This window comes from Balearica regulorum, chromosome 1 (assembly GCF_011004875.1).
Source record: "Balearica regulorum gibbericeps isolate bBalReg1 chromosome 1, bBalReg1.pri, whole genome shotgun sequence".
NCBI lineage: Eukaryota > Metazoa > Chordata > Aves > Gruiformes > Gruidae > Balearica > Balearica regulorum.
In genome coordinates, this window is record NC_046184.1 from 64,675,813 (window position 1) to 64,691,284 (window position 15,472).

At 40.9% G+C, this 15,472-nt stretch overlaps 1 protein-coding gene across 6 annotated transcripts in view; it reads left to right on the plus strand.

The window, feature by feature from the left end:
* DGKI (diacylglycerol kinase iota) overlaps positions 1–15,472 on the plus strand; it is a 219,686-nt gene that overhangs the window by 161,232 nt on the left and 42,982 nt on the right. For 5 of the 6 annotated variants that reach the window (XM_075755694.1, XM_075755708.1, XM_075755700.1 and 2 more), the window contains 5 exons: positions 949–993; positions 6,338–6,407; positions 7,919–7,959; positions 9,557–9,684; positions 10,258–10,383. In XM_075755694.1, the coding sequence (XP_075611809.1) occupies positions 949–993; positions 6,338–6,407; positions 7,919–7,959; positions 9,557–9,684; positions 10,258–10,383 (410 nt within the window). The remainder of the gene's footprint in view (positions 1–948; positions 994–6,337; positions 6,408–7,918; positions 7,960–9,556; positions 9,685–10,257; positions 10,384–15,472) is intronic. The other variant, XM_075755727.1, reaches the window with a different exon arrangement.

Sequence of the window (15,472 nt, forward strand, 5' to 3'; positions counted from 1 at the left end):
TTCATCAAATGCATTTCTGAACTTTCACACCTGAGGTGTGGCTATTATTATTAGACATAAAGCCATGTTATAAGATGATGCATATTTGAAGTATCCGGTGATGGAAAATTACAATGAAATAATTGTGATGACGTTCTCAGCAGATTATAAATGTGATCTCATACTGAGCTTGGGCAACTTAATGTCCCGTATTGGGTGACGAGTACTTGTACACTCCTGGAGGAAACACAGCTAGAAGTTCTGATTGCATTACTCATAGTGGTTGCGAAGGAACTGTGTTTCTCCAACCTTTTGCAGGGTTTATAGTACTTTTTTTTGTGTGCTTGATTTGGCTCAGATCCATTTGCTGGGAATGGAGGTGCCAAGGTTTTCTGCATTCTGCCAACTTGCATGCCAACGGGGGAGCTATAGTTTGTAGGCCAGGCTTTTTGGTAGGCTATGTCATGAGCTAAAACTATTTGACAAAATCTCTATTAAAATAAATTAGATTCCTGAACCCTGCTAAATACCAGGGTCATTCTGATATGACCTCCCTGATGTGAGATGATTGTCTTAAAACAGGGAGAACTGCCAGTGGTTTTCTTTAGTGCATTAATTACTCAGAAATATTTGCAAAAAAGATTTATATATTTTAGCATCTTTCCTTTCATTTTGTTGATGATATTCTAAATTTAGATAGTTTTCATGGAACAATAGGTTTGTGATATGGTAAAGATCCAATAACACGATCTCTATATTTTTAAAACTGTGTTTTTGACCAAATGCCTGTAAATCTAAACTTCAAGTGAGCTTTCATGACTATTCTGTCGTGCTTGTTTCCTACACTTAAAACCAGTGAGAAATACTGGCAAAATTATTTGTGTTTGCCCAGCCACTTCAGATAGTACAACTGCAAACAGTTCTTGTTGCTTTAATTTTTTTCATCACTGCTGTGTCTTTCACTGCTAGGACCTACAGTCGGTAACTTCTACTACACAGAGAGTTCATTACCAGGTAAGATAAGCTTTCTTTTTAGTATCAGAACAACAAGAGGCTTTACAATGTGGACTGCACTCTTTTCATTTGAACTCAGGTTTTCTTTTGTTAGATACCCATATGTTAGCTGAATTTCTGATTACCATTACCCTCAAATGTTGGAGGTTCATTCTGCTTACCCTCGTACAATACTTTTCCTTGCAAACCTCATGGAATCCTCCTTAAAATTAGCACAGCATGATGATGTGAGTGGTATGGCAATAGCAGTGTCTTGCATATTGAAATGAATGAGAGAATGTGTCCTGTAGGACAAATGACGACAGGAAAATCGTTTCTCTGTCTGAGAAACTGAACAATAACATGTTATACTGCACAGCTGTAGCACTAAACTCTATCACTGAGAAAAAAGGTGTGCTAGCAAGCCTAACCTCTTAATAATTGTGTGCACAACAGTCATCTACCTTTAGTTTAACATAATCTTCAGAGTAGTTTTTTAATCCAACCTGGGCACAAATGTGTCTTTTACATGTGACAAACAGGTTCTAGTTTTAGGTGGCTAATTTTTAAAATTGGTCTCTCTGTGCATTTTACAGCTTTATTCTACAACTTATACAATACAGATTTTGCCTTTACAGTTGGAAGTACTGTTCAAGAATGCATATTTCTTTCAGTAAAATGTTGTGCTGCACAGTCTTTAAATTGGGAGTAAACTAACTCAGACTACCTCTACTGACTACTGAGCTGATCTGTAATTATCGCAGAGACTTGCGCTAAATATGGGAGGGACTTGACACAAACCATGGTCAGCCGACACAACACCTAGGATTATAAGACAAGTTTGCATGGTGTTGATAGCCTTTTCCTAGATTTAACAATACAAGCCTTGTTGGGATCAGCAGGAACGGGTTCACTGAGAAAGCGTACAGAGATGCAGCTGATGGAAACCCACTGCGGTGAAATTGCAGATATTTCTTGGGGCTTAATGATTACCTGGGTGAGACAGAATTCCAGTTTGGCAAGAATGCCTGTAAGCGCGCTGAATGCAGGGAGACGCTATGAGAAAATGACATTTGGCATGTTTTCCTGGAGCTGCCTTTGTTTCTGTATTTCCCTGTCCAATTTTAACCTCATATTTTTGACATTTGTATCAATCATTGCCCTGGAACTCAGTTTTAGAGCAATGTTAGTGTCTAGCGAATTGGCTAATAAAACAGCATGTATTATTCTGTTCCATTCATTATAAGTTAACCTAAGTGGCTGCTGACTGCTCCACGCATAGGAAACTGCCTGAGGTGAAATGAAGAACTGAATCTGTGTGTATGAGGAGGACCAAAAGAGAGTATGAATTGTTGGAAATCGGCCCCATACTTGGCTCTAACCTCTGCAGTTATAGCAGTATATAAATTAATTGCCTAGCCATCTTCTTTAGTGCACATCAGTGTGAAATCCCTAACATACTATCAATTTTTTATGATGCTACATTTTGAATGCGTCCCCCTCTGTGTTTTGTCTTCAATACTTGTTTATCCTGGATTCTTCAAACATTGGTTTATTCTCAGTGGGTCATTTCTACAAACTTTCCTGTTAGGTTAATTTGAGGTTTGTTCCATGTTTGTTGGTATCCCTCTATGTATTACAGAAAGGGGGAAAAGCAGTGGTTAAAGGACATGGATAAGGTACTTGAGTTGATGGAACTGTCTTTTTACCTCACTAATAAGGTGTTACGGGTACTTTTAGGTCTCATTAATGCAGTTCCTTGCATGATTCCTCTGCAGCTCAAAACATGGGGAGTCAGCAGAAACATCAGCAAGCCCAGGTGCAAATGAGAAAAATTATGCTAAAGTTCTTTTTCATTCCTGTTTCGTTTCTCTAATGAGTTTAATGCTCATAAAATGTCATTCTCATGGGCTTGAGACTTCCCAAGGTAGTTCTGCCATTGAACTATAATGAAGTCTTGGAAGGACCATATCACAATATGCAATTTGTGACTTGAATTTACATTTACCAGCGTTATCCCTATCTTCATTTTCCCAGCATTATGTACTCTGCTAGATCTGTGAATTTTTACTTATTTCTCCTCTTTGTATTATCTACGTTTTTAGTACTCACTGTTACCTTTGGATGTTTCCTTCCTTTTGTCCTTTGTATCCCAGTCCTCACCTTTCCATAAAGAGTAGGCTAAATATTACGATACACAAAGCTTTGTGCATGTAGATACCTAGACATTAGCAAACCTAGTGGATTTCGGAAAAACCTTGACTCTCCCACATACACCTCAGTTACGATACAAGCAAACCTAAGCATCCCACAAGTCCATAAGTCCATATCAGAGAAAGACATAGGTGTATTTTAAATCTGATGCTTAAACCATAGAGATATGTAATTTGGTCCCCATGTGCAGAAATAGTTCACTTTATGGAATGTTATGCTGTCGTTGTCTTCATCTCTCCCGCAATGTACAGAGGTTGGAGACAAAAATCTGTACATGAGAGCAAGGTTTATGGGATCAAGTAAAATCTAAACATGAGAGAATTGAGGCTGCTTTATTTTTGTCAGGGTAGCTGTAGGTATCATGCATCAGAAGACATATATGTGTGTATATATACATTTTAGTCAATCAAAGTCTGTAAGTTGCCAAAGTAACATTTCAGACAAGATCTGTTGCCAGAACTATAGCCAAACTCTAGGGCACTGAGGAGACAGCAGATGAGTTTTCTGGAGCTGTCTTTGCTTTTCTGTCCCACATAACCAGAAAGGAAAGGCAACAATAGATGGTTCCAGTCAATCCCAGAGGCAGAGGCTGATGAGTCTTGCAAAAGCTGTCATGATACCAAATGAAATTAATAACATATTGTAGGAGCATCATGCCAGGCACTGATATGCACTCACCTGGCTGAGAAATGAGTGTCCATCAAAATGCTAATCATCATCAGAACTGCTTGAAAACAACCCATAGTGCATGCAGGTGCCCTGCTGACCAGGAAGCTGGGGAAGCTAAGAACTTGTGGGTATCTGAACAACATCAGCATGACCTCATTTTTTCTCAGGTGGCTAAAAAAGTGTCAGATAGCTTTGTGTAAATTGAAGGGCAATGTCTGCATCTTAACGTATGAGGGCATTATTTGCTCTGTAACCAGTTTGGAAATTGTTTTACCCTGTTAGACTGAAATGACAACTTCCTTCAGCATTCTGAGATTTTCCCCAGTTGAAGAAAGCAAACTGCTTCTTCGTTATGGTCTTACTGACACATGTCTGGGCAGTCTGGGGAACTGAACTGATGAAACTCCCATTTTTCTGTCAATATATTCTTTATTTTTTTCATAACTTTTTCTCACACATGTCTACTCGGGTAAGTATTTTAGAAATATGTCAGATTTGCAAAACAGTAATATAAATTGCTAAGAAATATACATTACTTCCAGGTTTTCTTAATGATATAAACGCTAGGCAGTATAAACAGAGGAAAATAAATAGGAAACTATGAACCTTTGAGACTCTGTATGAATGTTCCAGATGTGTTGGACATGTCTGATGATACACCGTAAACTTTCATTTTGTGTTGGTGTTCTGCACTTATTCTCTTGCATACAAAGCAGCCTCACTTTCCTCCTTCAAACCATGCACATGGTGCCAGCTGGAGTCTCTCACTTAGGCTGGGTGCCTTTCTAAAAGTCTTCTGTAGCTCAGGCTGGAGTGGTGGATTTCTGTGTTATGCTAGGGGTCAAGCGTTCATAGCTCTGTTGTCCCTTCTGGCTGAAAACCCATGATTGCTGAAATTTCTTTTTGGAATGTTATGCCAGCCTTTACTTTCTGGTGTTGGACCTTCAAACAACTACTGACCTGATATAGCTGCACAATTCCCAATACAACAGTCATTGGTCCTGTGTCCTGCTGTCAGGAAAGGTGCTGGGCTCCTGTGTGATATTCTGAGAAGTCCCAATGAGGTATCATTGTATCCTGGTCTGCTTTCACCAATCTATGCCCATGTTATGAATATATGTACATACACATTATTCACATTCTGTGCTTTCTGTGCAGAGCAATACTTTTCTCAAAAGTACCTTTCCTCCCCATTGCTTCTACTTTTTCTTTTCTTGCCTTGTGATTTGGTATACCACTCTGTTGTGAAGGATGAATAAAGTTTAATCTTGAACTAGCATGTGCCTGAATTTACATCATTTGCAGATGTGCTGATTTTACTGCTTAAGATGTAAATAAGGATAGAATCTGGCTATCTACAAACTTTGGGTGTGTGCCCGAGATCCATGCTGTTGCATTTTGTCCTGTGCAAATCTATTGTGTTTAAACATTGCGTCCCAGTGGCTTTAGGAAGTTGGATAGCCACCCACTGGCAGCACGGAGCACAGCCATGACCACCCTCTGCTTTCTGAGATCCCTTTTGCCTCTCCAGCTCAGTGAGAGCTGAAAAAGTGAGGGGCAGCCTGTTCAGTTCCTTGGTAGAGTACAGGTTCAGGAAGAAGGTCTTCATTCCTCCCCAGTCATTTGATTTGGTTCCTGAAGTAACGTCTGTCGACTCTCAAGGAGCAGGCCTTTTTAGCCAGAATAGGAACATGTTGATGTAGGAGGTCCATTTGCTTGGCTGGTGGCGTTCTCCAGGTCTGCACTCCATTTTCTGGGTGCAGAGGATAACACTTTTTTTACCCTCGTGCATTTGGCACACACCAGAGACAGGCAAAGTGGGCGATTGTTTTGAGTGGCAGATTGGTAGATAAGGGAACGAGTGTAAAAATACTGAGCTAGAATAAAGGAAGGTGACAGGCACACAAGAAACAAACATAGAGTTCATGGCTGTTGTTTGATACTGATGTGTATCTTTGACCTCTTTCACCTCTCTCTGTTTCTATGTCCCCACAAATAAGAGGGGCTGTAGATAGCTGAGAAAGCTGGTTTTGATGCAAAGCTTTTTAGTATTGCTGAGCTGAAGGGAAGGGGATAGCTGAGGATGTAGCTGAAGCTAACCATATCAGTTTACTCTTTTCTATATTTCAGTCAAACATTGTCAGTGAGAAGCTAATCCAGTGGGTTTGGGGTATAGAATCATGGAATGGTTTGGGTTGGAAGGGACCTTAAAGATCATCCAGTTCCATGGGCAGGGACACCCTCCTCTAGACCAAAGCCCCATCCAACCTGGCCTTCAACACTTCCAGGGATGGGGCATCCACAACTTCTCTGGGCAACCTGTTCCAGTGCCTCACCTCCCTCACAGTGAAGAGAGTTACGCAGGTTTTGCACATTGTGCAATGTCAGTAGAGCAAAATGAAAAAAACAGAGACTCGAAAATACTCCTTTTTAGAGAAAAAAGTTTGTTATTTTTTTAATGTCATTTCCCTGCCCTATCCAGGACCAGGAAAGCTCTTTCCCCAGAGTACTTTCTGTTCAGAAGCTCTCTCCTAGATGGTGCTTCCTAGATGGTAAGTGCATCTCCCTTCTCTTGTGCCTAGCATGCTGCTTGCTTCTGGTGTGCATGTGAGGGATAGTGCATCTGAGAGTATTACTATGGAGGGGCAACTGTTCCTTCTAATTACACTGAGCAGGTAAAAAAGGAGCTGCGTGCCCCCCTTTCCCCCTGAAAAATGAAACAGGCCCTTCATCTAGCAATCAAAATGTCTGATGTAGATTTGTCACCCCAAGGGGACATGTTAAGGGTGGTTAGAGTTTTGTTTTGTCTATGCTGTGATGAGTAGCATTTGCTGCATGGCATTGCCTGGACACAGAGTGCAGCTGGTGGTGGCAATGCTCTGCTCTTGGTAAACTGTGTTCTTCACTCTGGTTTCTCTTTAAGTACTATAGTGTTTAGGTAGTATAGTGTTTAGGTGATGGGAGTGTACCTCCCTTTCCCTGTAAGACTGCACTTCATGTAACTCCCTGGAGAGCTGCACTCGTATTTGACCCAGGCTTTGTCAAAGCAGGTGGCTTATCTGGGCTTTACATCAGACTCCAGAGCACTGGAATTAGCAGCTAAAATGGATGGCATCTGCTTTTACAAAAGCTTCACCATGGAGAGACTGAAATTTATATTGTTCTAAACAAAAACAATTTCTCCTTGGCAATTTCTAATCACTCTTCCTTGTCTCTCATGAGGGAAATTGATTAAAAAACATATTGAGAATCTGTTTGCTTTTTGGAGAAAGCTGGGTGGGTAGATGCAGTCAGTTTTTGTCTTTAGGGATTTGATATTCCCTTGCAGTGCCAAAACCTACAATGCTACATCACTCTGCTCTTGTGTCAAAAATCCAGAATGAACAAATCTGATTTCCCTGGCCAAACTAAATGCAAAGCCGAAACAAAAAAATCACAGCTGATGAAGCACATTGTAGGTGATAAAATACTTCTGGGTTTAGTAATATAAATTATTTGGCAGTGACAAGATTCATATTAGGTGCTTTATTTAGTCAATCCCCCTATTTTCATATGTTTTTCATGAGTAGCATAAATTTTCCTTGAGTGTATTGGTAATTCAGGGTGAATATCTGTGGCCATGCATTTGATTTACAAAGAGCTCCCAAGCATGTTATTGTTCTTTAGATTCAAAATGTGAATTAATCCTATTAGACCTATCAATTTCATTATATGCTTGCTATACTCTCATCAGAACAATGCAGCTTTTCCTGTCACATATTTTAATGTAATCAATTCTTTTTATGAGCCTGAAAACCATTTTATACTTTTTATAATATTTATTTCAAGTTAATAATTTCAGTGAATATTGTTTTGTTAAGCCTCACCTTTACATTCACCATATAATGGGATAGCAATATGGACATAATGAATGAATCGGATTATGTTCTTGTGAAACCACTGTGACTTCACTGACACAGAGGTTGTCTTACATGGTAGTGATGTTAGGTCAGCCCATCTTATCCATGCAGTTCTGCTCAGACCGTTTTCTTCACTGCGGCTCTGTTTTTTCTCTGTCCTGCAGCAACTTCTGCTGATCGTTTTTACCGCATTGACAGATCTCAGGTAAATCTTTATTTGGTTACTATTTCTATAGGTTTTGGGGTTTTTTTTTTGGGGGGTGGGGTGGTGTGGTGGTTTTGTTGTTGTTTTGGGTTTTTTTTTAAAGCTATGTCAGATGCAGGTTAAAATGAATTATCTGCCATTTCTCATGTGTATTCTAAAATGCTACTGATGTTTCATGAAAAGTAGACAAAAAACTCTGGGCTGTTTTTTAGTTGATGCAATTCACATTGTTTCACTGAAGTTTTATATCTGCTGACTATCTGCCCTTCTGTTTACTACCAATCTGATGTACAGATCAGAATTTTCTACATTTGTCATCCTTATCAAGTCTAAGGGCATCTGTGTGGCACCAGAGTATTTGAGTTTATCTTTTCACCGATGCTTTTAGTCACCAGAAGTCTTGATCCTGTGTGTGTGACATGGAATAGCTATGGAAATTAAAGTGATGTTAGAAGTTGGTATCAAATATTCCCAAGGAACCCCAAACCAGCGTGTAGCTCCATGGGATTCAAACTTGTGGTACAGATTTGACAATCTGAATATATTTTCTAAAAGACGCTTTGAAAATTTTACAGAGCTTTTGGTGTTTCTGATTTGTGGCCAGAACAGGCCAATTAGTGGCTCAACATTAAGTGCAAACTGTTGATTTCACATGGTGGTGATTTGTATCTGATCCCCCTGAGAACTGTGTAAGCTGTTTCTGAATCACATGAACATATGACTGTTTCCTAGCAAAAGCAGCTGGTGGTTTAGTTAAAGCGGAAGGAGCTGTGGCTTTAGTTCAGAGGTCCCACGTTCAGCATCTGCATGTAGCCACCATGGGACTTCTTTGCGCACGGTCATATAAATGCTTTGATGAAGTTATACTTTAATATTTGCAAAGCAAGGGTGAAGAAGATGCTGCTACAGGTTGAACTGAGTAATGTGACTCTGTTTGGCTTATTCTGCATTTCTTTAATACTTGACTCATACAAACGGTCATCTTTCCCTCCGACTCCTTTGCCCTGTGTTTCTGTGGGGAAAAGATCAATACTGTGTGATGGTCCCAGCGCATAAACTATGGGAAGTTTCCTGCTCGTTCACCTACATAGACAGGCCTACTCACACTCTGCCTTTTTTGACGGACAATGAACCTTCAGTGTCAATTACAAAAAAGCAGGACTGAGAAAGAGCTTTGGTAACGGAGATGTGAAACCAGAATGCACAAGCAATGGATGTCTGGGAGAGTACCCCCAAACAATGAAAACTTCTGCCAGCCATCATTGGAGGGCAGACCATAGATGTTGGTCCACATTTTGAAATGCAAGCCTTGGCTTTTGGGGTAGACTTCCACTTTTCAGATGAATGGCGTAGTCACTGAGTAGCAGCCTTTTTAAGTGTTGTGTGAATGTGAAGCTTGCAGGTTGGAAATCTTGTTTTGCTTGAAATTGATGAGTATTTGTTGGTGACTTCAGTGGCATTGGTTTTAGTGTGTGTGCATGTGTGCACTTAAATACACAGACAAGAGTCTCATGAATGTTTCCTATGGCCAGCTGGGTGCTCTCAGAGACCAGTGATGCCGCAGGTTCATTATTTGTTCCTTGTATCACTCCAACAGGAACATTTGCACTTTGTGACGGAAATTTCGCAGGACGAGATTTTTATTCTGGACCCAGAGCTGGTAATGTCACAGCAGGTGGGGACGCCACCAGGAATGCCTGATCTGGTAGTGGAGCAGGCCTCTGGGTGAGTGGTGCTGGGATCTGGCTTTCAGCTGCCGTATTAGAGTTGGGCATCTCTTTTCTGGTTTGCTTTTCTGAAGGATTGGAAGATGTGGGAGGGCAGATCTTAGATGAGGAGCTGGGGATCACATGCAGCCGTAGTAATGATAGAAGAACAGTGGAATGACATCTGCTCTGTTAGGCATCCTGGAACACACAGCAGGGCTAATGGACTTCAGCACCTGTTAACCTCCTCACACCCCCTGACTGTATTTGCCCCGCCATAAGTCTGTATTGATGGAGTTACAAACCCTTCTCTGCATGGTCAGGGCTCTGATACCACTGTATAAGGCCCTGAAGTCTTTTGTGCCTAAGAATGATGGTGAAGTGTCTACGTTTCTTCTCATCCTCTGGGCAGACGAGAAATGCTCCTATTCATTCTCAGGAACAGTCTGGTACTTATAGTGAAATAAGCTAATTTAGCTTGTTATGTGCTGAAAAATGCTGGGAACCAGTAAGTATAGGACAGCTTCAAAGTGGAGCACACGAGGAAATTTCTGAGGGGTGAATGCCTTTCTCTTCCTTCTCCCCTCCCTAGAATATCAGATCGGTGGAACCCTGCAGTTCGAAAGAGGATGCTGAGCGACAGCGGCCTCGGCAAGATTTCCCCACACTACGAGGTACCTGACAAACAAAAGGACGCCAGCCAGACACATATGCTGCAGTAAGAGCCCTCTGCATTTCTCTGCTTGACGATGCACTGTCACCATCACCACAGACAACTCCTAGTGGCTCCTCTAAGCTTAATGAATTGTGCTGATGTGCTGAAATTACAGAAATCCTTTTACTTCTTCTCTTTTGTTCCTCCCTTCTGTTTCTTCCTCTTTCTCCATTATCATATGTTCTTGCTTTTATTATTTTTTTTCTCTGGGGCACCCTGCACTCTTAATAAACCTAGATCCAAGTTTCCAAAAGTAAATACAGTATTTTGGATGCCTGAAGTTCCAGCTAAAGGAACCTTCATGGCAACTGGTTATGTGAAAGACCGAAGCACTCGCACTTATGGTAGCTCTGAAGCAACGTGACAAAGCAGAAACCTCTGCTATTACTTTCAAAGATGTAAGGAATTGTTTTCATATAATCTTGAACCAGAGATATGGTTGTCAGTGTAGGATGACTAAACAGTGGTTTTGTTGCTGATAATTGCCCCACGTAGGAGATTTCTACCATTGCAATCCTGTTTACCACGTTCAGATTTGTGTAAGAGCATCTCTTATTCTTCTTCCCACTTAGAAGTGGTTCTCAGCTTTTTGGTTCTTTCACTTTAGCTTTTCAAAACCAGCAGTAGATCCATAATCGCTACCAAAGTTTAGATGGGAAGTACCTGTCTAAACCTTGTTGCTGGCTTTGAAAAATTCTAGTGTTTTGGGGTTGTTCCCCCCCACCCAAGTACATAATGTATAATTGTGTATATCACTTCTGCTTTATGTTTGTAGTTCTACTGTATCTGGATCCCTATGGATGGGTTTTAAAACTTAGTACAGAAAAATTAGAAATAGTGACTATGTGGTCCTTGTTTCAGTTTGTCTTTCGCTCTTGGATGTGTGTGGAAGGGGGCTGCAAGGTGCCTGCTGAGTACAGCTCCAGGGCAGATGCAGTATAGATTGGAGGCTGTCTAGCCCTGTGGCTACAAATTGGAAACTTTCCAGCAAACTGGAAACTGCTGGCAGGAGGAGGAGATGCCATGGTAAGAAAGGGTGACGTGGGTAGCACTGCCAGGAGACACTCACCTGGTTTTCTCACATTACCCTGAGGGCTTCTGGATCAGTTCTTGTTTTTATGCTCTTTGCAATGTGAAGGATGGTGAATGCAGGTTCAGTTTTCCACAGACTGGAATGGAAGGGCTTGAAATTTGGAGCTGGCAGAACTGGGGAAAAAATGATGCTTTTAGACATTTTTAAGTACTGTGGAGGGATGGTGACAACATGTGGACTAACTTCTAATTGATATGAAGAATGATTTTGTTTACATGAGTGTGACTGGAAATGTTTGCTTAACTGGAACAATTATGTTTGGTAGATTTATTAATTACAACCAAAGTCAAGTAGCACTGCCCAGAGTAAAGTGTACCTGTCACTGCCTGCTAGAAGGAATTGTTTTCTTTATTGCTTCTCTAAACTTTAATTGTTTTGGCTGAGATTTTTCATGGTAAGACTCAGTCTTTGACTGATTCTCTGTCTTTTAAGTAAGAGAAAAACTTTAACAAAAAAGTCCGTTGTTTCTGAAGACAAGATATGTGAGGAATGTGCTGCTTTAAATTACCTCATTTAAAATAAATAAATCCAGTAGCTGTTTCCTGAGACATTTTAGTACTGGTAGTGGAATGAACTTCAGTGGAATGAAGTTTTGGAGGCTTGACATTTAATGAAGTGTCACCATAATACAGGGCAGATGCCTTTTGCTGTCTTGAGAAAAGTACTCCTGAGTTTGCCTTGCTGATGAGGTTGTTCGTGCACTTTGCAGATAACTCAGATTCGACAGCTTTGCTTTCAAAAGTTTCTGTCCGCATATGGTCACAGAGGAGTTATGCCCTTCTACGCTTAATCCTGCTTGCACGCCTCCCAACGGGCTGAGGGAAGGGGGCCTGTGTTGCTCTCCAGCTGCTCTCCAGTAGCAAGGAGAAAAAGGAAGCAGCCGTCCTCATCAAATGAAGATGGGTCAGGAAAAGGTGTATGGAGGAAGAAGGAAAAGAGGTTGCAAGAGCCAAAGGAGTAGAAGCAAAAGAGAGTGTGTGCAGGAACTTGGGGAGCAGGGTGAGGGGGTGAGAGTTGGCAATTATTAGCACAGGGGACATACAGATGTCTGGGAAATCAGAACGGGAGTAACAAAAAGGAGGAGGACGTGGGGTGCAGATAGGTAAAAGATGAGTGAGACGGGTTAGGGGCATGGGGGAAATGGTCTGTGGCTGTTTCTCTCCAGAATCTGGAGTTGCGGGCTGATACAGGTTATTCATTATACTGGTGGGTAAGCTCTGAAGTATGTTTAGACGCTGCCTCATTTGCTGCCAAGCTGGAAGGTATATAGTAAATGAGGCAGGGAATTGCAGTGGAGAAAGCAAGATATTTTTACAGGTAAGGCAGTTAAATGCTACTCTGGAGGACTGGCTTCTCCCCTTAATTTCCCTGACAGAATTTCTGAATGATGCAGGTTTACAACAAACTTTTCACAAATGGCCGGTAACAATGGGCTCCTCATTCTACGCATGTCTGCTGTGAAGTAGGATGGGTTCCTGGGAGGCCATTACAAGGAGACTTTGAAAGAGAGTGAAGGGCTGTAAACTGAGAAATAGGCTTTCTGTGTGCCTCAGGTTGTATTACTAAAATTAATGGAAAATTTGTGCCTGCCTGCCTTCTGACTCTCATTTGCCCAGTTGCAGAATACAGATAATATTGCAAGCTCACCTTAGAGGAGCACAGTGAGGGTTAATTTCATGCTCACAAGAAACTTGGATACTATGGGGAAGCTCTGTCAGAGATGCTTAGGAGAAAATTAATCACTTTGCATTCTGTTCACAGTTTTGGTAGTGTGGAATAAATAAATCTTGAAGCTGTGCACTGCATATACAAAATACAAAAAGATATCAAGCAGGTCTCTACTTAAACACTGAGGCAAGAGTCCAGTAGAAGAAAGTAGCAGGTGGCAATGTGATTAAAGGTTGTCAAAATGCTTCAGTGCAACAGGGTTGGAGTATGATGCTCAGGTGACATGAGCTCTAGCATTTCCAAGCTTCTGGGTGCTTGATTTTGCAACCTAAAAAATCTTTCTAACTTGGCACTTTAAAGAAAATCTTAGAAAGCACTATTATATTTTGGCAGCTGAAGTAGCTCACAGGTTCTTTACAGAGGTTTCTCCCTTCAGAAATTATTTTTCTGCATAAAACTTGCAGAAAGGATTTTAGGAAAACTCCCCAAAAGGAATGTGGCAGAACATAAAAGGGATGATTCCTCCTGCACATGGAGTTCTCATGGGTCTTTATTACTATTAGCTAGTAATATCACCCAGAGTCATCAGTCCCCAGTGTTTTACATCTAGTCCAAAATACTGTGCAGCACTTCCAGCTCAAAGTGCAATATCCTATAGCCTGCCACTAGGGCTGGGGGGGACGACAGGGGACTTGCTGCGAGAGAAAGTATCATCAGTTGATCCATGGGGGCTGTTTTCGCAATGGTCGTTTTTCTCCCAAACAGAGGTTGGTAGTGACCCTCCTCAGATGTTGGGAGCAGATTAGACCAGAGCTGGTCATAGCATGGCAGCAGACTGCTTAGAGTGTCTCTCGCATTGCTATATATATATATACATAAAAAAAAAATATTTAAGATGAAGTAATTATTTCTGAGAAGTGAGGAGTATAGCTAAAAAGAAGAAGTATGAAAATAGAGAGATCCCTTAAATTACTTCAGTCGATGAAAGTAGAGAATATGTGATCTAAAAATAATTATGATGTTTGGCGTTACTTTTGATGACAAGCTGTTGGGGTAAAGAGTAATTAGAATGTAATGGTTTTCAGGCAGGGGTCTTTCTGAGAGAAAATTACTTATGCTTTTGTTTTTAATTAAGTGAACTTAATGTTAGTTAATTTTCAGATGGATTTTGATTGATGGTATTTCATGTTTTGCTCCCTTTCTGATGGCTCATTGATGTGTGACCAATGTGTGGAGTGGGCAGGACATGAAACAGCATCTTGATGCAGTAACCAGGAGCTGGGGCAGTTCATAGCTTAATAGGAACATCAAATTAGTGAGAATGGTGCATACAAAAACCACAGGAAGACAATTACTTGGACTACTGGTTCTTGATCTTGAAAAAAGCTAAGTATTGTGGGCTGACTCCACTGAAACATGTAATTGAACTCTTCCTTTGAACATGAGTGGGTTCATCATCCTGATTTATCCTATGATCAAATGGTGCAGTGAGATGGGGATGACCATTGCCTCATAGCCTGCCATAACCATTCATTGTTGGGCGTGTATTTCTCTTCCAAGTTAAATCTGTTATGTGATGAGAGCTGGAAAATTAAATAATATAAAAACCACAACAGCATACAAAAATGAAAAGGTGACTATACCTTGGTAGAGGTTTAATCTACATCTTTTAATTGAAGTAATTAATTTTCCTATTGTTTGGGCCAGTAACAACCACTCTTCTAGCATCTGTCCAGCAGCGATGGTAATGTGTTTCCAAAGCTGCTAGATGCATTGTCTGAATTGAGTGCATGGCTCGTGAAGGCTGGGCGAAGGTTGGCCAGAATGCCATCTGGTCCTGTCAGGGAGAGGAAGGAAAAAAATGCCTGTAGGGCCTGGAAGGTGGCTGCAGCCCTTTACACTAAATAGACATTAATTAGCTAGTAATACCACCCAGGCACTGCTTTATGAGGCAATAATAACCTAGTTCCTGTGAGGGAAGAAGAAAAAGGCTGAATGCCAACCGTTTTAACTCAGACACGAGAATCAGATCATTGCCCAGGAAATCAGTGTGACAGTACAGATGTTACAAGGTGGTTTGTTTTTTTGTTTTCTTTTTATTTTTTTAAGAGAAATCTTTGTGTGGTACAAGGTGAGAAGAGCATCAGGGATGCAAGTTTGCATATAGAAAGGAGAGAGAATGTTCCTCTAGGGAAGGTTAAGAAAACATAGAGAGGTCACTCTTAGGATTTGAACATGCCAGGCAGGAGCTGCCTAGTGATAGTGAACCTTTAAAATTTTGGTGAAGGTTGGTGAAGAATGGAAAAATTCAAGTGTTTCCCCAAAACTCTT